At 42.1% G+C, this 23,986-nt stretch overlaps 1 protein-coding gene across 2 annotated transcripts in view; it reads right to left on the reverse strand.

Annotated features, from left to right (window-relative positions):
* Positions 1-1,877: 1,877 nt before the first annotated feature.
* LOC110508393 (zinc finger protein 512B) overlaps positions 1,878-23,986 on the reverse strand; it is a 103,155-nt gene continuing 81,046 nt past the window's right edge. For both annotated transcript variants that reach the window (XM_090225676.1, XM_036966425.2), the window contains 8 exons: positions 21,787-21,879; positions 10,578-10,676; positions 9,784-9,978; positions 8,890-9,585; positions 8,718-8,819; positions 8,480-8,542; positions 8,275-8,373; positions 1,878-7,523 (listed from right to left, as the gene is read on the reverse strand). In XM_090225676.1, the coding sequence (XP_090081802.1) occupies positions 7,182-7,523; positions 8,275-8,373; positions 8,480-8,542; positions 8,718-8,819; positions 8,890-9,585; positions 9,784-9,978; positions 10,578-10,676; positions 21,787-21,879 (1,689 nt within the window). In that variant the 3' untranslated portion in view covers positions 1,878-7,181. The remainder of the gene's footprint in view (positions 7,524-8,274; positions 8,374-8,479; positions 8,543-8,717; positions 8,820-8,889; positions 9,586-9,783; positions 9,979-10,577; positions 10,677-21,786; positions 21,880-23,986) is intronic.

Below are 23,986 nucleotides of genomic sequence, written 5' to 3' on the forward strand. Positions count from 1 at the left end.
CTTTCCACAGATTCTCGATTGGATTCAGGTCTGGACTTTGACTTGGCCATTCTAACACCTGGATATGTTTATTTTTGAACCATTCCATTGTAGATTTTGCTTTATGTTTTGGATCATTGTCTTGTTGGAAGACAAATCTCCGTCCCAGTCTCAGGTCTTTTGCAGACTCCATCAGGTTTTCTTCCAGAATGGTCCTGTATTTGGCTCCATCCATCTTCCCATCAATTTTAACCATCTTCCCTGTCCCTGCTGAAGAAAAGCAGGCCCAAACCATGATGCTGCCACCACCATGTTTGACAGTGGGGATGGTGTGTTCAGCTGTGTTGCTTTTACGCCAAACATAACGTTTCGCATTGTTGCCAAAAAGTTCCATTTTGGTTTCATCTGACCAGAGCACCTTCTTCCACATGTTTGGTGTGTCTCCCAGGTGGCTTGTGGCAAACTTTAAACGACACTTTTTATGGATATCTTTAAGAAATGGCTTTCTTTTTGCCACTCTTCCACAAAGGCCAGATTTGTGCAATATACGACTGATTGTTGTCCTATGGACAGAGTCTCCCACCTCAGCTGTAGATCTCTGCAGTTCATCCAGAGTGATCATGGGCCTCTTGGCTGCATCTCTGATCAGTCCTCTCCTTGTATGAGCTGAAAGTTTAGAGGGACGGCCAGGTCTTGGTAGATTTGCAGTGGTCTGATACTCCTTCCATTTCAATATTATCGCTTGCACAGTGCTCCTTGGGATGTTTAAAGCTTGGGAAATCTTTTTGTATCCAAATCCGGCTTTAAACTTCTTCACAACAGTATCTCGGACCTGCCTGGTGTATTCCTTGTTCTTCATGATGCTCTCTGCGCTTTTGACGGACCTCTGAGACTATCACAGTGCAGGTGCATTTATACGGAGACTTGATTACACACAGGTGGATTGTATTTATCATCATTAGTCATTTAGGTCAACATTGGATCATTCAGAGATCCTCACTGAACTTCTGGAGAGAGTTTGCTGCACTGAAAGTAAAGGGGCTGAATAAATTTGCACACCCAATTTTTCAGTTTTTGATTTGTTAAAAAAGTTTGAAATATCCAATAAATGTCGTTCCACTTCATGATTGTGTCCCACTTGTTGTTGATTCTTCACAAAAAAATACAGTTTTATATCTTTATGTTTGAAGCCTGAAATGTGGCAAAAGGTCGCAAAGTTCAAGGGGGCCGAATACTTTCGCAAGGCACTGTACATCAAATTCCTGATATGTAGCAAACCAGACGGCACCATTTCCTTTTTTAAGACTTTTTTTGACAGCCATCAGATGTCCAACTCCAACACTCAGACATCATTTACAAAGGAAGCATTTATGTTTAGTGACCAGATCTGAGGCAGTAGGGATGACCAGAGACGTTCTCTTCATAAGTGTGTGAATTGGACATTTTTCCTGTACTGCTAAGCATTCAAAATGTAACGAGTACTTTTGGGTGTCAGGCAAAATGTATGGAGTAAAAAGTACAGAATTTTCTATAGGAATGTAGTAATGTAAAAGTTGTTAAAAACATAAATAGTAAAGTACAGATACCCCAAACAGCTACTTAAGTAGTACTTTAAAGTATTTTTACTTAAGTACTTTACACCACTGGTGGCAGGGAATAAAATATGTGACGGCCCCGCATTACTGGTTGAGGTACATGACACTGTCATGTCATGTGATTCATGTACAGTATTATACACAGTACCAGTCAACAGTTTGGCCACACCTACTCATTCAAGGGTTTATATTTATTTATTTTTACTATTTTCTACATTGTAGAATAATAGTGAAGACATCAAAACTATGAAATAACGCATATAGAATCGTGTAGTACCGTATATATAATGGCAACAGTCAAACTTAGTCAACAACATTTTTTATTAATTAGTTGAGGGGTAATAATGCACAGGTAAACAACACTTAAAAAAATTTTTTTTTAACAGTTCAGATTCAAAGGTGTGGTGCCTCCCTAGTTATAGGATATAGCTTCTGATCAGATCAACTTCAACATAAGAAAAACATTTTCTCATTTAGAACATAACTAAGTATTCTCCTCACCATAAACAATCACCAAATGTTTTGTATCCAGTCTATTATGGTACATTTTCAGAACAAAGATTTATCTAAAACTTGTTGAAATTGTAAATGTTTGTAAGATAAAACATTAAAAATAGAATTTGTGAAAAAAAGGAAGACATCTTAGCCTATAGACTCCTCAGGTACAAAAGTCACACCACACACAGTCCAGACTACTAAAATGCTCAGGCGACAACACTCCTATTTCAAGGGGTAGTAAGTGCACTAAATAGAGAAACAAACACAGATACGCCTCCTTGTTGATCCTTAGATATCGACAAATGGATTCTCAATAATTGTGTCCTGAAAATCAACATTTAATGTACATTATCAAACTTGTTAAAACAACGTATTTCAACATCCCATGGCATTTGATGGACTTCAACTAACTATTGTTATCACTAAGAAAAAATAGGGTAGGTGAAAAAAAAGTGCCATTAAATGAGTAAATTACAACAAAATATGGTGTAAACATATTTTTGCAGTTGCTGCTGTATTCTACGCTCAAACAGGATGTGTTCTCCACATCATCTCGGAAGACTGATAGGGTGAAGTATGAATATATGGTACCAGTCCACAGTGTGGACACACCAAATGTACTCACTGAAGGGTTTTTCTTTATTTTCACAATTTTCTACATTGTAGAATAATAGTGAGGACATCAAAACTATGAATTAACACATATGGAATCATGTAGTAACCAAAACAGTGTTAAATATTTTATATCTTCAAAGTACCCACCCTTTGCCCTGATGACAGCTTTGCATACTGTTGGTATTCTCTCAACCAGCTTCAAGAGGAATGCTTTTCCAACCGTCTTGAAGGAGTTCCCACATATGCTGAGCACTTGTTGGCTGCTTTTCCTTCACTCTGCGGTCCAACTTATCCCAAACCATCTCAGTTGGGTTGAGGTCGGGTGATTGTGGAGGCCAGGTCATCTGATGCAGCACTCACTCCATCACTCTCCTTCTTTGTCAAATAGCCCTAACACAGACTGGAGGTGTGTTTTTGGATCACTGTCCTGATGAAAAACAAATGATAGTCCCACTAAGCGCAAAACAGATGGGGTGGTGTATCGCTGCAGAATGCTGCGGTATCCATGCTGGTTAAGTGTGCTTTAAATTCTAAATAAATCAAACAGTGTTACCGGCAAAGCACCTCCACAACATCACAACTCCTCCTCCATGCTTCACGGTGGGAACCACACATGCAGAGATCATCTGTTCACCTACTCTGCATCTTTCAAAGACACGACGGTTGGAACCAAAAATCTCAGATTTGGACTCATCAGACCAAAGGACACATTTCCACCAGTCCATAATGTCCATTGCTTGTGTTTCTTGGCCCAAGCAACTCTCTTCTTATTATTGGTGTCCTTTAGTAGCGGATTCTTTGCAGCAATTCGACCTTGAAGGCCTGATTCACGCAGGCTCCTCTGAACAGTTCATGTTGAGATGTGTCTGGGCTTCAATTTCTGAGGCTGGTAACTCTAATGAACGTATCCTCTGCAGCAGAGGTAACTCTGGGTCTTCCTTTCCATTGGCGGTCCTCATGAGAGACAGTTTCATCATAGTGCTTCATGGTTTTTGTGACTGCACTTGAAGAAACTTTCAACGTTCTTGAAATGTTCTATTTTGATTGAACTTCATGTTTTAAAGTAATGTTGTACTGAAGTTTCTCTTTTCTTATTTGAGCTGTTCTTGCCATAATATGGACTTGGTCTTTTACCAGATAGGGCTATCTTCTGTATACCAACCCTACCTTGTCACAACACAACTGATTGGTTCAAACTCATTAAGAAGGAAAGACATTCCATAAATGAACGTTTAACAAGGCACACCTGTTAATTGACATGCATTGCAGGTGACTACCTCATGAAACTGGTTGAGAGAATGCCAAGAGTGTGCAAAGCTTTCAACTTTGAAGAATCTCAAATATAAAATATATTTTCATTTGTTTAAAACTTTTTTGGTTATTACATGATTTCAAATGTTATTTCATAGTTTTGATGTCTTCACTATTATTCTACAATGTAAAAACAGTCAAAATAAGAGCTCCGAGACAGGATTGTTTTGAGGCATTGATCTGGGGAAGGTACAAAAAAATGTCTGAAGGATTGAAGGTCCCTAAGAACACAGTGGCCTCCATCATTCTTAAATGGAAGAAGTTTGGAATCACCAAGACTCTTCCTAGAGCTGGCCGCCCGGCCAAATTGAGCAATAGGGGGAGAAGGGCCTTGGTCAGGGAGGTGACCAAGAACCCGATGGTCACTCTGACAGAGCTCTAGAGTTCCTCTGTGGAGATGGGAGAACTTTCCAGAAGGACAACCATCTCTGTAGCACTCCACCAATCAGGCCTTTATAGTAGAGTGGCCCAACGGAAGCCACTCCTCAGAAAAAGGCACATGACAGCCCGCTTGGAGTTTGCCAAAGGGCATGTGAAGGACTATCCAGACCATGAGAATCAAGATTGTCTGGTCTGATGAAACCAAGATTGAACTCTTTGGCCTGAATGCCAAGCGTCACATCTGGAGAAATCTGACACCATCCTTAGAGTGAAGCATTGTGGTGGCAGCATCATGCTGTGGGAATGTTGTTCAGCAGCAGGGACTGGGAGACTAGTTAGGATTGAGGGAAAGATGAACGGAGCAAAGTACAGAGAGATCCTTGATGAAAATCTGCTCCAGAGCGCTCAGGATCTCAGACTGGAGCAAAGGTTCACCTTCCAACAGGACAATGACCCTAAGCACACAGCCAAGACAATGCAGGAGTGGCTTCGGGACAAGTCTCTGGATGTCCTTGAGCGGCCCAGCCAGAGCCTGGACTTGAATCGGATCGAAGGTCACTGGAGAGACCTGAAAATAGCTTTGCAGTGACGCTCCCCATCCGATCTGACAGAGCTTGAGAGGATCTGGAGAGAAGAATGGGAGAAACTCCCCAAATATAGGTGTGCCAAGCTTGTAGCGTCATACCCAAGAAGCGTTGAGGCTGTAATCGCGGCCAAAGATGCTTCAACAATGTAATGAGTAAAGTGTCCGAATACTTATGTAAATGTGATATTTACATGATTTTTAAATAATGGTTAAGATTTGTTGCATTACTGTATGAGCTTAGCACCTGTATTTGTAGGAAATATACATGACAAAGTAATAGCATTTCTGGAAAAACTGTTCTGTATGAACAAGCAGAGTAACCATGTCAACTTAACCTTTTCACAAACTGCCACCACTTTCAGATTAACTAGATAATATACACAAGTGATTATAAAAGAGGTCTGCTGCTTTGAGAGAGCTATTCTGCTCCATTGATATAAATATACATTAAACATTTCATGACATTTTACTTAAATCAAATTATTACAATTGTTTTGTGTATTCAAGTATCTGCTTTAAGTATGTATTATGGATAAAATATTAAAATGAGCTGATTGCACATTAGCATTTTCATAAATTAAAGACATTTCATTTAAACGTAATTTCCTTTTACGTGAAATAGTTGACTGGCAGAACAGCCTACAATGTCTATCATTTCTGAGGATCAGCTTAGTTAGGTGGCCCTGTTATCTACTCATTGAATCCTGTCGGAAAGCGGGACACAGAGATCTAAATGTTCTTGTTTCTGGACACCACAGTTTCATTTTACAGTCCTGGGTTACAACCCTCAATTTAGGAGGTTTAGGTTGGAGTAGGGGGAAGCTGCCCCTTAGAAGCTGATCTACGGACAGTTTTGTGTCTTTACCCATCATTCTTAAGGTAAACATTTAGGCTGCGTCAAGTTTTTTTTCTCTGCTCTTCATGTGCAAAAAGACAAAATGGGGGGAAGAGAGGAAAGGGGTTAAAGTGCAAGACAAGTGGTTTTAATGACCGGGAATATGTCCATATACATAACAACATCTAAGCCTTCATTTTAGGTTTTTACTTTTTATGTTTCCTAAAAGATTAAAGTAACTTAAACTTAATTTTTTTTTTTAAGGCTAAATTGGTTAATACACCACTAACAAAGAGAGTTCCAAACCTCTCAGTCTTCCTCTCCCGACTCCCAGACAGTCCTAGGAAAATTCTAGCTTGAGAATTTTTGTCCATTTTAATGGGAACAATTACTACAACATTCCCACATTTAATTCAGACTATGAGGTCCAATGGCGAAACCTATCTTAAACTAAATCTACACATCTTCAAACTTTGTGGATATTCTGTTTACATTGCTTGAGTGTAGATATAGATTTTAGTGTCAATGTTTGTGTTAACATCCCCAATCATATGTCCCAAGGTCTAATTACTGTCACCAATATTCGATAAAATCTCATATCATTTTGTGAAAATGGTGCTAATTTCCTACATTTCAGTGTAATTGAAACAAAGACTAAGTACGTAGCCAGAGCATTAGGACACAGTGATTTGATGTATGATGTATGTGGTCTTTCACTACTTTGAAAAGAAAAGCCAAAGAAAACAAAGAGACAACATCTAATTAGCATATTGCACTGTAGACTGATCAAAACAACCTCTCTACTTCGACATTCAGCTGACACAATAAAACAAACAAAAGACGTTAAAGTGTCAAACAACAAAAATGAAAAGGAGTGATCGCTTTAGACCAAATTTGACCTTCCTGCCTTGAAAAAAGAGGGATGACGTCATTGCTTTGACTATATACTGTATATAGATAGATAGATATAGTATCACTATCCTAATAGAATATCATTTGAAAAATCTCTCAATCACAACATGAAACTAAAGACATGTAGAGGGAAAATGCCAACATTAATTTGAAATACTACTTTTGTTTAGAAAAATATGTTTTTACACAGAGTAGGACTATAACGTTGATAACAATGAACCCCTGTTGTCAATAGTTTAACTGAAATGATGCTTGGAAATGGAATGGAGGAAACTAAATAAACATATCAACATATACCAGGAGACACAAACTGTATACAGTATATTTAAAACACAAAGATCTGAGTGCAGTTGTTTTTAGTTTTGTTCTCTGTTCGCCAGTCCTTGAGGTATCCAAAACATCCTTGAGCTTACTGGCGTAATGTGGATAGATAGACATAGCCTCTCTGGCTCTTGGGTTGAAAGCAGAGCTACTCGGAGGGAGGGGGCACCCACTTGGGCCTACTCCTCCGTGTGGTGGGTTGGTTGGGCTGTCTGTTTAGCGTCAGACTCCCTGGGTTTCCTGTCTCTGTCGGGACCGGGGTCTGGCCCATGTTCAGGGTGGGGGCTGAGTTTTGGGTGGTGCTGAAAAAAGTGTTTGTTTGGACGGGGGTGGCCTCAGGGGGGCGCTCTTTGGGCTTGCGGCCTCTCTTCTTTCCCATGGTGGCTCTGTTCTTGACCTCCGTTTTCCCTTGGTAGTCTGGCGGTTTGCTCCTGCTGCTGATGCTGCTGCTGCTGCTGGGCAACATGTGGCTGAAGGCTCGGAACCAGTTCTGTAACATGATCATGTTGAGGGGAAAACATTCAACTGCATGTTACTACAAGTGGATGACATCTACCTGTGTGTTTTAAACTGTGTGTCTGAATGAGTGAATGTCTCATCTGTGTGTTTTAAACTGTGTGTCTGAATGAGTGAACGTCTCATCTGTGTGTTTTAAAATGTGTGTCTGAATGAGTGAACATCTCAACTGTGAGTGGGTCTATCAGGCCCACCTGTAAATGACTGTTTATGTATGTCTGTCTCACCTGAGAGTGGGTCTATCAGGCCCACCTGTAAAGGACTGTTTATGTATGTCTGTCTCACCTGAGAGTGGGTCTATCAGGCCCACCTGTCTCACCTGAGAGTGGGTCTATCAGGCCCACCTGTAAAGGACTGTTTATGCATGTCTGTCTCACCTGAGAGTGGGTCTATCAGGCCCACCTGTAAAGGACTGTTTATGTACGTCTGTCTCACCTGAGAGTGGGTCTATCAGGCCCACCTGTAAAGGACTGTTTATGTACGTCTGTCTCACCTGAGAGTGGGTCTATCAGGCCCACCTGTAAAGGACTGTTTATGTATGTCTGTCTCACCTGAGAGTGGGTCTATCAGGCCCACCTGTAAAGGACTGTTTATGTATGTCTGTCTCACCTGAGAGTGGGTCTATCAGGCCCACCTGTAAAGGACTGTTTATGTATGTCTGTCTCACCTGAGAGTGGGTCTATCAGGCCCACCTGTAAAGGACTGTTTATGTATGTCTGTCTCACCTGAGAGTGGGTCTTGCTGATGTGGTATTTGACACCACTCTCTGAGCTGAATTCCTTCTGGCATAGTAAGCAGGTGTACTTCCCTGCATCGCCCTCTGCCTGCAGCACACAGAAACATACCCCAGTCAAGCGTAGGTACAAGTTGTCCCTGAACTCAACAGAGTGATACAGGGTCAGATATTTTTGAATCCTTTTAAGGTCCTACCTGGTTACAGTTGGCCAGATGAGCTTTGAGTCCGGACACACTGGAGTAAACAGCTTCACAGCTCTGAAAACAGAGAGGAACAATAACTCAGACACAGCAATAATAAACTCTGCCTATAAAACATTAACTTGTTGAGCTCAGAATTGACAGTGCTGAAATGTATAAAAGCAACTGGATTACTTAAAATACAGGATTTATCTGGTTTAATGTACAGAACATGTTGTCCAGAGGTTCTTACTCCGTTGGAGCAGCAGATGAAGCCCTTCTCTTTGACCTCGTTCTTCCAGCTCTCCAGCAGCTTGGGACTGAAAATGGGAAGACCAGGACGAGTGTAGTTCAACTGGGGGAGGAAGACAGGGACCACATGTTAAATGTGTTTGTATGTGTGTATGTACCTGTGTATGTCTTACCCTCTTGCTGTCCGGTACCAGGTCGTCTCGCTTGGTGCCCCAGTCCTTGTCCAGTTCATCCTCTGCTATCTCCTGCAGGTGGAACACTGCTACCTGGGCAGACCGACGTCTCACCCTACCACTAGGAGTCCTCTCAAAGTCCTCCCCCAGCCCCTCTCTCTCCCTCTCTCTCCCATCCTTCTCCCTACCCACAGACAACTCCTGACCCTTTTCTTTGTCCTTCCTCTCTCTCTCCATTTCTCTCCCATCCTTCTCCCTACCCGCAGACAACTCCTGACCCTTTTCGTTGTCCTTCCTCTCTCTCTCCCTTTCTCTCCCATCCTTCTCCCTACCCGCAGACAACTCCTGACCCTTTCCGTTGTCCTTCCTGTCTCTCCCATCCTTCTCCCTACCCACAGACAACTCCTGACCCTTTTCATTGTCCTTCCTGTCTCTCCCATCCTTCTCCCTACCCGCAGACAACTCCTGACCCTTTTCATTGTCCTTCCTGTCTCTCCCATCCTTCTCCCTACCCGCAGACAACTCCTGACCCTTTTCATTGTCCTTCCTGTCTCTCCCATCCTTCTCCCTACCCGCAGACAACTCCTGACCCTTTTCGTTGTCCTTCCTCTCTCTCTCCCTCTCTCTCCCATCCTTCTCTCTCTCCATGTGGTTCTGTTCCCTCCTTCCTGCAGGCTGTCCCTCTTCTGTTCTCATCTGGAAGAGAGGAGGGACACAGCCCAGTCAAAGACCAATGAGAAGAGGATTCACAGCGATTCAATCAATCATACATTTCTGCCACAGGAATTGCTGAACGAACCAGATGGAACTCATTTCCATAATTAACAGCATATAGGACATTTCAAGACACACTAGTCATAATAGTGTAATAGTAAACGTTCAGCTCTCTCTTACTCCTCTGCCGCTGGTATTGTTGTTAGTGGTGGGGTGTTCAGTGCAGAGGTGGTAGTCTCTGCCAGTCTTAGAGCGGTAGGTCTTCCCACAGTGCTGACACAGAAACACAGGCTTGTCCTCCTCTGATAGCTCTCTGCCACAGCGCTTCTGATGGTACTGGTATCCCATCAGACTGAAAAAATGGGCTGAGCAGCTCTGTGTGTGTGTGTGGGCAACATTTAAAAAGGGAAAAAGAGAACATTCACATTAGACTGGAAATCAGGTTGGTGGAGCGGAGTATGGATTTGTCTAACGAAGGCAACCATCACATTGGGCCTATTATTCATCTAACGTTTTTTATAGTCTAATTAACATAAACATATATTTCTCAGGAGAGATGGCCAACCATTTTTTGTGGTTGTTTGACATAAGAATGAGACAGAAGTGGAGGAAAGATTGAACATGTCCATGGACGAAGAGAGGTTATAGTAAATGTCTCTGTCTCCGCAGCCCTGCCTCTTCCCCTCTCTGCACCGTAGTGTGAGGAATTGATAACACAGTGGTGATGTATGTTTGGGCAGAATAACAAGAAAGACAGAGGAGAGGAGGGAGAAAGAGAGAGAGCGTGTGAGGTAAAGGGAGATGGAGGGGAGTTCAGCATGAATAGAGAAGAAAATCGAATACAATTGGAGAAGATAGCAAGAGAAAGAAGTGGGAGAAAAGAGAGAAAGAAAAAAAACGTGTTGAATCAACGTCGATTCCATGTCCAAACCAGACATTGAACTGACGTCTGTGCCCAGTTGGAGGAGACATACCTCCTTAGGACACTTGATTCGTCCCGTCTGTTTGAGCACTCTACGCAGCCCCTCTCTCTCCAACTGCACGTCCCCCATCTGGTCCTCGCTCCCCAAAGCCTGAGGGGGGGAAACACAGCGTCGTACCAGTGTCCCCTCAAAACACCTCCCCCTCCTAAACAAGGCCTGGAAAATGTGATTTCGGGCGATGCCAGAATCATTAAACGGTTTCATGGCAATCCCGTTACTCTATGCATGTTATGACAATTGTCAAACTAAGGTGTTTATCAAAAAACACATGCCGGATAAAAAGAGCAGCGGACTGCACAGCACAGCCAGAGAGAGGAGGAAAGGGGAGGGGGGCTACAGATTTGGGCAGTGATTAAGTGTCACTACTTCACAAGAGAGGCATTTAAATGTTGTTAGTTTTATTATTTGATCAAAACTCTTTATGTATGTCTGTCTCACCAGAGAGTGGGTCTCTGGCTCTGAAAATGAATCAGACGATAAGGAAATCCCTGATTTAGGTAAAAACATTTTCACTGAACCAGACATTGTAGGGTCTTCTGATGACAGTGATGGGGAAGAAACGGTGATCAACAGTGTTGTTGACCGAGTTTTGAAATCAATGGAATGCTCGGTGGAAGCAGAGAGATGATTACCAAAAGAGTCGAAAAGAGAACACAGAAGGCTGTTGTATAAAACACCTGACTCTGGATCACATCTTCAAACTAAAAGGCAACCATGACAGACACTGATGTCTTGAGATGTTGCTTCAATATATCCACATAATTTTCCTCCCTCATGATGACATTTATTTTGTGAAGTGCACCTGTCCCTCCTGCAGCAAAGCACCCCCACAACATGATGCTGCCACCCCCACAACATGATGCTGCCACCACCTTACTTCACGGTTGGGATGGTGTTCTTCGGCTTGTAAGCATCCCTCCTTTTCCTCCAAACATAATGATGGTCATTATGGCCATACAGTTTTATTTTTGTTTCATCAGACTAGAGGACATTTCTCCAAAAAAGTATGATCTTTGTCCCCATGTGCAGTTGCAAACCGTAGTCTGGCTTTTTATGGCGGTTTTGGAGCTGTGGCTTCTTCCTTGCTGAGCAGCCTTTCAGGTTATATCGATATAGGACTCGTTTTACTGTGGATATAGATACCTTTGTACCCGTTTCTTCCAGCATCTTCACAAGGTCCTTTGCTGTTGTTCTGGGATTGATTTGCACCTTTCACACCAAAGTACGTTCATCTCTAGCAGACAGAACGCGTCTCCTTCCTGAGCAGTATGACGGCTCTATTGTCCCATGGTGTTTATACTTGCATACTATTGTTTGTACAGGTGAAAGTGGCACCTTCAGGCGTTTGGAAATTGCTCCCAAGGATGAACCAGACTTGTGAAGGTCTACAATTTTTTCTGAGGTCTTGCCTGATTTCTTTTGATTTTCCCATGATGTCAAGCAAAGAAGCACTGAGTTTGAAGGTAGGCCTTGAAATACATCCACAGGTACACCTCCAATTGACTCAAATTATTTTAATTAAATTATTAGAAGCTTCTAAAGCCTTGACATCATTTTCTGGAATTTTCCAAGCTGTTTAAAGGCACAGTCAACTTAGTGTATGAAAACTTCTGACCCACTGGAATTGTGATAAAGTGAATTATAAGTGTAATAATCTGTCTGTAAACAATTGCTGGAAAAATTACTTGTGTCATGCACAAAGTAGATGTCCTAACCGATTTGCCAAAACTATAGTTTGTGAACAATACATTTGTGGAGTGGTTGAAAAAACGAGTTTTAATGACTCCAACCTAAGTATGTAAACTTCCAACTTCAACTGTAGGTCGGAATCCAGGTGGTGGGTCACAGATATTGAGAGAACAACTCTCTGGATTGAAATGCAACTGTGGATACACGCTCGGGTGCATCTTAATGGCTTAAATTAGCATCCACCAATTTGGTTTCTCTTGTGTTTTTAGATCTGTACAGATCTACAGACTATTGAGATTGAGATACATCCTTAGTCTGCGAGGGAAAGGAGGGAGATAAGATGGTAGATCAGAGGAATACATGTAATTCCCACACTAAAGCAAAGCAAAGAGAATCATGTCACAGTCAGGCCCTGAGGCTAGAGAACACACACTCCCGCCAGCCTTAGATTCATGAGAGGACACAGTAGAACCACCAGCATTTCTCCTTAAAACCTATATCAGACATGAGAGAGAAGGAAAGGGGTGAGAGAATGAGAGAGAAAGAATGAGAGTGGGAAAGAACGATATGGAAATGTGGTGAGAGTGTGAGAGGAAGGGAGAGAGAGACTGAGAAAGAGAGGGGGCGGTACTAGAGAGAGAAACATCAGAGGTAGTGTATCACAGTGGCAGTTACAACAACAAGGTCAAAGCCAGCAGGTGACCTCTGTCACTGTGTCATCCTGCTGCTGTGTTTTCCCACAATGCTCAGCCATTTGACCAGAGGACATACACTGGGTACAGATTAGCAAGGATGCCACTCCTGCAGGTAATTCAGGACAAGCACACACACATACACCCACACAGACACGCACAAACACAAATGAAAGTGTTATGGACATGTTAGTTCATTAATATTGTATTATACTTTTTAAGACAGTGGTTTTATTATTCAACAAACTATTCAACAAACTTAATTGGAGAGCCATTCCACTAACAAAGGATAGATATGTTGATATCTTAATGAACGTCTCTACTGCACCAGAATGTACAGTGCCTTGCGAAAGTATTCGGCCCCCTTGAACTTTGCGACCTTTTGCCACATTTCAGGCTTCAAACATAAAGATATAAAACTGTATTTTTTTGTGAAGAATCAACAACAAGTGGGACACAATCATGAAGTGGACCGACATTTATTGGATATTTCAAACTTTTTTAACAAATCAAAAACTGAAAAATTGGGCGTGCAAAATTATTCAGCCCCTTTACTTTCAGTGCAGCAAACTCTCTCCAGAAGTTCAGTGAGGATCTCTGAATGGTCCAATGTTGACCTAAATGACTAATGATAATAAATACAATCCACCTGTGTGTAATCAAGTCTCCGTATAAATGCACCTGCACTGTGATAGTCTCAGAGGTCCGTTAAAAGCGCAGAGAGCATCGTGAAGAACAAGGAACACACCAGGCAGGTCCGAGATACTGTTGTGAAGAAGTTTAAAGCCGGATTTGGATACAAAAAGATTTCCCAAGCTTTAAACATCCCAAGGAGCACTGTGCAAGCGATAATATTGAAATGGAAGGAGTATCAGACCACTGCAAATCTACCAAGACCTGGCCGTCCCTCTAAACTTTCAGCTCATACAAGGAGAAGACTGATCAGAGATGCAGCCAAGAGGCCCATGATCACTCTGGATGAACTGCAGAGATCTACAGCTGAGGTGGGAGACTCTGTCCATAGGACAACAATCAGTTGTATATTGCACAAATCTGGCCTTTATGGAAGAGTGGCAAGAAGAAAGCCATTTCTTAAAGATATCCATAAAAAGTGTCGTTTAAAGTTTGCCACAGGCCACCTGGGAGACACACCAAACATGTGGAAGAAGGTGCTCTGGTCAGATGAAACCAAAATTGAACTTTTTGGCAACAATGCAAAACGTTATGTTTGGCGTAAAAGCAACACAGCTCATCACCCTGAACACACCATCACCACTGTCAAACATGGTGGTGGCAGCATCATGGTCTGGGCCTGCTTTTCTTCAGCAGGGACAGGGAAGATGGTTAAAATTGATGGGAAGATGGATGGAGCCAAATACAGGACCATTCTGGAAGAAAACCTGATGGAGTCTGCAAAAGACCTGAGACTGGGACGGAGATTTGTCTTCCAACAAGACAATGATCCAAAACATAAAGCAAAATCTACAATGGAATGGTTCAAAAATAAACATATCCAGGTGTTAGAATGGCCAAGTCAAAGTCCAGACCTGAATCCAATCGAGAATCTGTGGAAAGAACTGAAAACTGCTGTTCACAGATGCTCTCCATCCAACCTCACTGAGCTCGAGCTGTTTTGCAAGGAGGAATGGGAAAAAATGTCAGTCTCTCGATGTGCAAAACTGATAGAGACAACCCCCAAGTGACTTCCAGCTGTAATCGCAGCAAAAGGTGGCGCTACAAAGTATTAACTTAAGGGGGCTGAATAATTTTGCACGCCCAATTTTTCAGTTTTTGATTTGTTAAAAAAGTTTAAAATATCCAATAAATGTCGTTCCACTTCATGATTGTGTCCCACTTGTTGTTGATTCTTCACAGAAAAATACAGTTTTATATCTTTATGTTTGAAGCCTGAAATGTGGCAAAAGGTCGCAGAGTTCAAGGGGGCCGAATACTTTCGCAAGGCACTGTAATTAGCAGAGACTGAAGACAAAGGTCTTAAACAGTTTTACTTCAGTTGTACAGAGGGCATAACTCCTCTTAGATGTAAACAAATCAGCTATGATGGCAAGGTTGAATGGAACACACACACACACACACACACACACACACTAGAGGTCGAGCGATTAATCAGAATGGCAGATTAATTAGGGCCGATTTCAAGTTTTCATAACAATCGGAAATCTGTATTTTTGGACACCGTTTTTTCTTTATTTAACAAGTCAGTTAAGAACACATTCTTATTTTTAATGACTGGCCTAGGAACGGTGGGTTAACTGCCTGTTCAGGGGCAGAACGACAGATTTTCACCTTGTCAGCTCGGGGGATCCAATCTTGCAACCTTACAGTTAACTAGTCCAACGCTCTAACCACCTGATTTCATTGCACTCCACGAGGAGCCTGGTAAGCCAAGGTAAGTTGCTAGCTAGCATTAAACTTATCTTATAAAAAACAATCAATCATAATCACTAGTTATCACTAGTTACTACACATGGTTGATGAATTTACTAGTTTATCTAGCGTGTCCTGCGTTGCATATAATCGATGCGGTGCGTATCGTTGCTCCAATGTGCACCTAACCATGAACATCAATGCCTTTCTTAAAATCAATACACAGAAGTATATATTTTTAAACCTGCATATTTAGCTAAAAGAAATCCAGGTTAGCAGGCAATATTAACCAGGTGAAATTGTGTCACTCCTCTTGCGTTCATTGCACACAGAGTCAGGGTATATGCAACAGTTTGGGCTGCCTAATTTGCCAGAATTTTACGTAATTATGACATAACATTGAAGGTTGTGCAATGTAACAGGAATATTTAGACTAATGGATGCCACCCGTTAGATAAAATTCGGAACGGTTCCGTATTTCACTGAAAGAATAAACATCTTGTTTTCGAGATGATAGTTTCCGGATTCTACCATATTAATGACCTAAGGCTCGTATTTCTGTGTGTTATTATGTTATAATTAAGTCTATGATTTGATAGAGCAGTCTGACTGAGCGATGGTAGGCACCAGCAGGCTCGCAAAGATTCATTCAAATAGCACTTTTGTGCAATTTGCCAGCAGCTTTTCGTTGTGCGTCAAGCATTGAGCTGTTGTCACGACTTCCGCCGAAGCCGGCCCCTCTCCTTGTTCGGGTGTTCGGCGGTCGACGTCACCGGCTTTCTAGTCACCACCGATCCATGTTTCAGTTTCGTTTTGTTTTGTCTGTATTACACACACCTGGTTGGTTTCAATTCCCATATCATGTTCCTTATTTAACCCTCTGGCATACAAAGTCACATTGTAACGGCCGTCATGGGAAGAAGGTGACGACCAATGCGCAGCGTTGTACGTGTTCATCTTTTTAATAAAGTAAACTGAACACTGACAGACGGGAGACTCTGGCAGCTCAGGACAGACGGGAGACTCTGGCAGCTCAGGACAGACGGGAGACTCTGGCAGCTCAGGACAGACGGGAGACTCTGGCAGCTCAGGACAGACGGGAGACTCTGGCAGCTCAGGACAGACGGGAGACTACGAGGTGCTGCTATGTACCGCACCGGGCTATGCCTGCGCACCGGGGACACCGTGCGCCTCACGGCATAACACGGTGCCTGCCCGGTCCATCTCTCTCCACGGTAAGCACGGGGAGTTGGCGCAGTTCTCCTACCTGACTTCGCCACACTCCCTGTGTGCCCCCACCCAATACATTTTTGGGGCTGCCTCTCGGGCTTCCTTGATCGCCGTGCCAACTCCATTCGCCGGCATCCCTCCTCACAGAGAATCCCAGGCGGGCTCCGGCACTCTCACTGGGTCAACCGACCACCTGTCTATCTCGTCCCAAGTTATGACATAGTCCAGATCTCGCTGCTGCCTGATACCACGCTGCTTGGTCCTTGTTTGGTGGGTGGTTCTGTAATGGCCGTCGTGGGAAGAAGGTGAGGACCAATGCGTAGCGTGGTACGTGTTCATCTTTTTAATAAAGTAAACTGAACACTGAATAACAAAACAACAAAGAAACAACCGGAACAGTTCTGTTTGGTGCAGACACACAAAGACTGAAAACAACCACCCACAAAACACAATCGAAAAACCTAAATATGGTCCTCAATCAGGGACAATGATTGACAGCTGCCTCTGATAGAGAACCATACCAGGCCAAACACAGAAATAGAAAATCATAGAAAAACGAACATAGACAACCCACCCAACTCACGCCCTGACCATACTAAAACAAAAGAGAAAACAAAGGAACTAAGGTCAGAACGTGACAGCTGTTTATGGCTTCAAGTCTACCAACTCCCGAGATTAGGCTGGTGTAACCGATGTGAAATGGCTAGCTAGTTAGCAGGGTGCGCGCTAATAGCGTTTCAAACGTCACTCGCTCTGAGACTTGGAGTGGTTGTTCCCCTTGCACTGCAAGAGTAACGCTGCTTCGAGGGTGGTTGTTGTCGATGTGTTCCTGGTTCGAGCCCAGGGAGGAGCGAGGAGAGGGACGGAAGCTATACTGTCACACTGGCAATACTAAAGTGCCTATAAGAACATCCAATAGTCAAAGGTTAATGAAATACAAATGGTATAGACAGAAATAGTCCTATAATAACTACAACCTAAAACTTCTTACCTGGGAATATTGAAGACTCATGTTAAAAGGAACCACCAGCTTTCATATGTTCTCATGTTCTGAGCAAGGAACTTAAACGTTAGCTTTCTTACATGGCACATATTGCACTTTTACTTTCTTCTCCAACACTTTGTTTTTGCATTATTTAAACCAAATTGAACATGTTTCATTATTTATTTGAGGCTACATAGATTTTATTGATGTATTATATTCAGTTAAAATAAGTGCTCATTCAGTATTGTTGTAATTGTCATTATTACAAAAAAAAAAAGAAAAAAAAGGCAGATTAATCGGTATCAGCTTTTTTTGGTCCTCAAATAAATCGGTATCGGTATTGGCGTTGAAAAATCATAATCAGTTGACTCTAACACACACACAGAGGAGACATTAATATTTTAGGATGGGGCGGGAGGAAAAACATGAAAAGTTGTTGGTTCGAATCCCCGAGATGACTAGGTGAAAAATCTGTCAAATCAAGTCGCAGTGTCCACTAATGCAGGAGAGAGGGGTTTGTTGATATATTAATGAATCCCCGAGATGACTAGGTGATAGAGACAGAGAGGGGTTTGTTGATATATTAATGAATCCCTGAGATGACTAGGTGATAGAGACAGAGATATAGAGATAGAGAGGGGTTTGTTGATATATTAATGAATCCCTGAGATGACTAGGTGAAAAATCTGTCAAATCAAGTCACCGTGTCCACTAATGCAGGAGGAGATAGAGATGTGTGTCCACTAATGCAGGAGGAGATAGAGATGTGTGTCCACTAATGCAGGAGGAGTTAGAGATATGTGTCCACTAATGCAGGAAGAGATATTGATATGTGTCCACTAATGCAGGAGGAGATAGAGATGTGTGTCCACTAATGCAGGAGGAGTTAGAGATATGTGTCCACTAATGCAGGAAGAGATATTGATATGTGTCCATTAATGAAGGAGGAGATAGAGATAGAGAGGGGTTTGTTGATATATTAATGAGCCTCGCTACTTGAGCAAGGCACTTAACCTGAATTGCTCTGGATACGAGTTTCTGCTAAAAGTAAAATTATACTTTTTGAGATCGTAGTTTTGAATTATTCAACAAACTTAATGGAGCAGCATTCCACTAATGCAGGAGGGAGGGCCATGTTGATATCTTGACGAACCTCTCTACTGAGGAAGTTAACAGCATAATGTAATGGGACATAACAATCATAACTTCAGCTGGGCCAAAAAGAACAACAGTAGAAATCCATCTTTCAGAACAGTGGTGTCAAATTACTTTTGGACCACGGCTGCATTCGGTCTTCACCGAGGTCCGGAGGGCCGCACTCTAAATTAATTACTTCAATGAATAGCCGAGAGTTTATTCGCTTCAATCACTGAACACAACCGCTGCTTATAAGAGACATTCTTCTGTTTGAGCCAGGCTTCCATTTCCTTAATGCACACAACCTTGGCTCAATAAAATGTTGAAAAGACTACCACTATGTTTATTGTGACCAGTATTACCAGTATACCCATAATAACACATCTATTGCAGATCAGACTTGCAAAGACTAGGCTGCCTATCATACACCCCCGATTTTATTTCCAGTACCATTCGTTTGTTGTGCCTTGTAGTGCCGTGTATCCCCCGTAGTTGCAACGGGGTCACTGCAAATAGACTTCAGTGTTCGACATTTGTCCAGGTCCCCAGGACGTTTATTTGCTGAAACGTGTGCTGATCCCTGGCTATTAAAAGGGACAGGTTTTTGAGACTTTGCATTTAATTGAAGTTTTACAATATATTTACTTGCCGTCAAAATTTGCAAAAAATAGTTATTTATCCAACGCTGTTATAATTTTCGATTTTCGATGTCTAGCTTTTCACTTGATGACCGTTAGCAAGCTGGGCAGAGTGATTATAAACGTAGCTCCATAATGTGGGTCCAATATCAGTTTTAAGTTCATTTTAGTCATTTCAATGTTCATTAATAAAACATTTCCTTGAGAAAAATAAATAAAATACAAATAAAAATGTTTTTACTCAAACCACTTGCAGTCCGGATCCGGCCCATGGACACCGTTGTGTATTAAACATTTTTTTTAAAGAGAGACACTGTCTAAAATTGCCCGTTCCTGAAACTAGTTCCATTCACACAATCCATCCATCACAAGAAACAAGGTGCTTTTTCTGACAGGGGAAACCAGACACAAGCACTCGGTAGGGTGTTGAAGTCCATACTGGTCAGAAGTGAAAACCCACTCTACTTTAGGGTCTGGTAGACACTTGGGGCTCTATTTTAACAAACCAAACACAATGGTAAATCTAAGCGTAGGCGGTAGCGCTATAGGTTCAGGGGTGTGTCAGAAATATTGTAGCTATTTTCACAACTACATTTATTGGAGCACTTGGTGCGAAAGGGTTGGGTATTCATAAATCGACAGGTTGTGGGTGTGTCAAGGCTTGGCCCCTCACTGGCCAATCAGAACCTGTTCCACAGTGTAATACGTGGTTGCTTCAAGTTGTGTATTTACGATCTTATATGTATTGCCTTGGAATCAACTCCAATTCCAATGTTAGTCCGTTATAGCTTGTTAAATGGCTTACAGAAACTAAATATCAAAATGTAGTCCTATCCCCTCTTTGCTAAATACGTTAACTTGAACCCATTTACAGTCCACATTGTTCTAAGTAATTGAATGGCTTCAATAGCATTCACACTGTTGTACATTTCATTATGGCTGAGCATGGACATGCCAAACATAGTTAAAAAGCAAGATTCAATTAATTTATGATGAGGCCTACAAAGCGAACAAATAATTTGAATCAAATTCTAAACAAAGAAAAAAACGTTTAAATACTTGAAATACACTGACCGGCCCCATCATTTCTCCCCGTGGGCATATAATATTAAAATAATAACGCAGACTATGGAGGGTTTTTACGCACCTCCAAACTTTTCACAGTAGCTGGATCCAGTATAAAGAGAAATGGAGAATGTCCACTCACCGTTATAAAGCTCCCAAATGTGTTTTATAATCGGAACCATTTTACAGATCAGATCCTATTCACATATCTCAAGGAGTTGCATTGCACAGATTAGTCACCATACAACCAGGAAGTAAGGTGAATCATGTTACAGATCAGATCCTATTCACATATCTCAAGGAGTTGCATTGCATGCACTGATTTGTCACCATACAACCAGGAAGTTAGATGAATCATTTTAATAAGTTTGGTTGTAATAAAATTAACATTTTTAAACAACAGCAACAATAAATAAATGTAAAATGTAATGATATTATAAAATTGCTGGGATAAAAAAGACATGCATTGCTGTTGGACCAGCCTTTGTTATAGTGAGACTACGGTAAGGGAGGGCTTGGGTTGCTGTTAGACCAGCCTTTGTTATAGTGAGACTACGGTAAGGGCTTGGGTTGCTGTTGAACCAGCCTTTGTTATAGTGAGACTACGGTAAGGGCTTGGGTTGCTGTTGAACCAGCCTTTGTTATAGTCAGACTACGGTAAGGGCTTGGGTTGCTGTTGAACCAGCCTTTGTTATAGTCAGACTACGGTAAGGGAGGGCTTGGGTTGCTGTTGAACCAGCCTTTGTTATAGTCAGACTACGGTAAGGGAGGGCTTGGGTTGCTGTTGAACCAGCCTTTGTTATAGTCAGACTACGGTAAGGTAGGTAGTGGTGTAGTGGGTCATTGGGTCAGAGGTGTCTATATTGGTCACCCAACAGTTCTAGGTAGGTAGTGGTGTAGTGGGTCATTGGGTCAGAGGTGTCTATATTGGTCACCCAACAGTTCTAGGTAGGTAGTGGTGTAGTGGGTCATTGGGTCAACAGGTGTAACCTGTTTGACCAGGGCCGGATTACCGAACGGGCATGCAGGGGACTGGGACCCTTCCTAAAATGTGTAGATTAGCAGGAAGTTACTTTTAAAATGGCAAAATGTGAACAAAAGCATGAGATGAGCTATAAAACAGCCAAAAAATAGAGGTCAGGAGAAGAACCCTTCGATTGTCTGCCATGCCACCCACAATCCCAAATCAATCCCTCACGCCTACTTGCTAGGAACTCACAACAGAGCTCCCTCCACTGTAACATGTTGCAAATTAAACTCCAACGGTTATGTTCAGATCGGAGAGTTTCTGACTAGGGGATCAGTAGATCAATCAACTTTGGTTGTGTGTGTGTTCCTGTTTGTTTGTGCGTATGTTTTTATTTGTGTGTGTTTACCTTGCTGCTGTGCTCAGCCATTGTATGGTAGTTGAGTCCGGCCTTGGACCTGAACTGTTTCTGGCATTGCTGGCACTTCAGGGCATCCTGGAGCTGCAGGGTTAAAGGACAAAGGTCACACAGTAACTCAAAGGTCATTCATTCCTATTAACTTATGAATATCTTGTATCCACTGGCAGGTCTTGGTCTTTCTGCTCACTGTTCCCCAGAATGACCTTCACATGAGTTAATGACACGGGACCATTTCACCTATAATGGTCTTTGTCAGGTAATCATCAAGACCAATAACTGTAAAGAAGCCCTTTTAATGAAGAAGCAAATATTGATCTGTCTGGCAGAGGAAGAGGTTTTACAGTGACTGACTCCTTAATGGCACAACTGTCACTTTTATAGTCACATTGTCCAACAGACCATAAGCACCTACTGCCTTAGCTCTAGAATACCTCAATAGTCTAAATTGGCTTCTTGTCCTTGTGTCCTTTCCTGATTGTTTTGACCTACAGCCTGTAGCCTGTGTTTTCAGATTGGTACAGTTAAAGGAGAGGAAGCTACTTCAGAGTATTGAGATGCAGCCACAGTATAATTCCTCCAGCCCTCCAATCAATACTCGTCTACTGGCCCCCTGGACCTGCCCGAGGGGTCCTCAGAGAGAAGCATCTAACAGCGTGCCTGACTTATTCTCATCCCCAGAGTACGCTAGTGGCCTGAACCCGATGAAGAGGTTACAACTGCATTAAAGAAAGCAGTCCAAATGAATAAAAAGCAAATTAAGAGTTATATCCCAAAACATGATACAGTTGAAGTTGGAAGTTTACACACACTTAGGTTGTTTTTCAACCACTCCACAAATGTCTTGTTAACAAACTATAACCAACTTTTGGCAAGTTGGTTAGGACATCTACTTTGTGCATGACACAAGTAATTTTTCAAACAATTGTTGACAGACAGATTATCTCACTTACAATTCACTGTATCACAATTCAAGTGGGTCAGAAGTTTACATACACTAAGTTGACTGTGCCTTTAAACAGCTTGGAAAATTCCAGAAAATGATGTCATGGCTTTAGAAGCTTCTGATAGGCTAATTGACATCATTTGAGTCAATTGGAGGTGTACCTGTGGATGTATTTCAAGGCGTACCTTCAAACTCATTGCCTCTTTGCTTGACATCATGGGAAAATCAAAAGAAATCAGCAAAGACCTCAGAAAAAAATTATAGACCTCCACGAGTCTGGTTCATCCTTGGGAACAATTTCCAAACACCTGAAGGTACCACGTTCATCTGTACAAACAACAGTACGCAAGTATAAACACCATGGGACCACGCAGCCATCATACTGCTCAGGAAGGAGACACTTTCTGTCTCTTAGAGATGAACGTGCTTTGGTGTGAAAAGTGCAAATCAATCCCAGAACAACAGCAAAGGACCTTGTGAAGATGCTGGAGGAAACAGGTACAAACGTATCTATATCCATAGTAAAACAAGTCCTATATCGACATAACCTGAAAAGCCGCTCAGCAAGGAAGAAGCCACTGCTCCAAAACCACCATAAAAAGGCCAGACTATGGTTTGCAACTGCACATGGGGACAAAGATAGTCCTTTTTTGGAGAAATGTCCTCTAGTCTGATGAAACAAAAATAGAACTGTATGGCCATAATGACTATCGTTATGTTTGAAGGAAAAGGGGGGAAGTTTACAAGCCGAAGAACACCATCCCAACTGTGAAGCAAGGGGGTGGCAGCATCATGTTGTGGGGTGTTTTGCTGCAGGAGGGACTGGTGCACTTCACAAAATAGACGGCATCACGAGGAAGAAAAATTATGTGGATATATGGAAGCAACATCTCAAGACATCAGTCAGGAAGTTAAAGCTTGGTCGCAAATGGTTTTTCCAAATGGACAATGACCCCAAGTATACTTCCAAAGTTGTGTCAAAATGGCTTACGGAAAACAAAGTCAAGATATTGGAGTGGCTGTCACAAAGCCTTGACCTCAATCCCATAGAACATTTGTGGGCAGAACTGAAAAAGTGTGTGTGAGCAAGGAGGCCAACAAACCTGACTCAGTTACACCAGCTCTGTCAGGAGGAATGGGCCAAAATTCACCCAACTTATTGTGGGAAGCTTGTGGAAGGCTACCCAAAACATTTGACCCAAGTTAAACAATTTAAAGGCAATGCTACCAAATACTAATTGAGTG

Source organism: Oncorhynchus mykiss, chromosome 28 (genome assembly GCF_057628025.1).
Source record: "Oncorhynchus mykiss isolate SJ-2025 chromosome 28, ASM5762802v1, whole genome shotgun sequence".
NCBI classification, from domain to species: domain Eukaryota; kingdom Metazoa; phylum Chordata; class Actinopteri; order Salmoniformes; family Salmonidae; genus Oncorhynchus; species Oncorhynchus mykiss.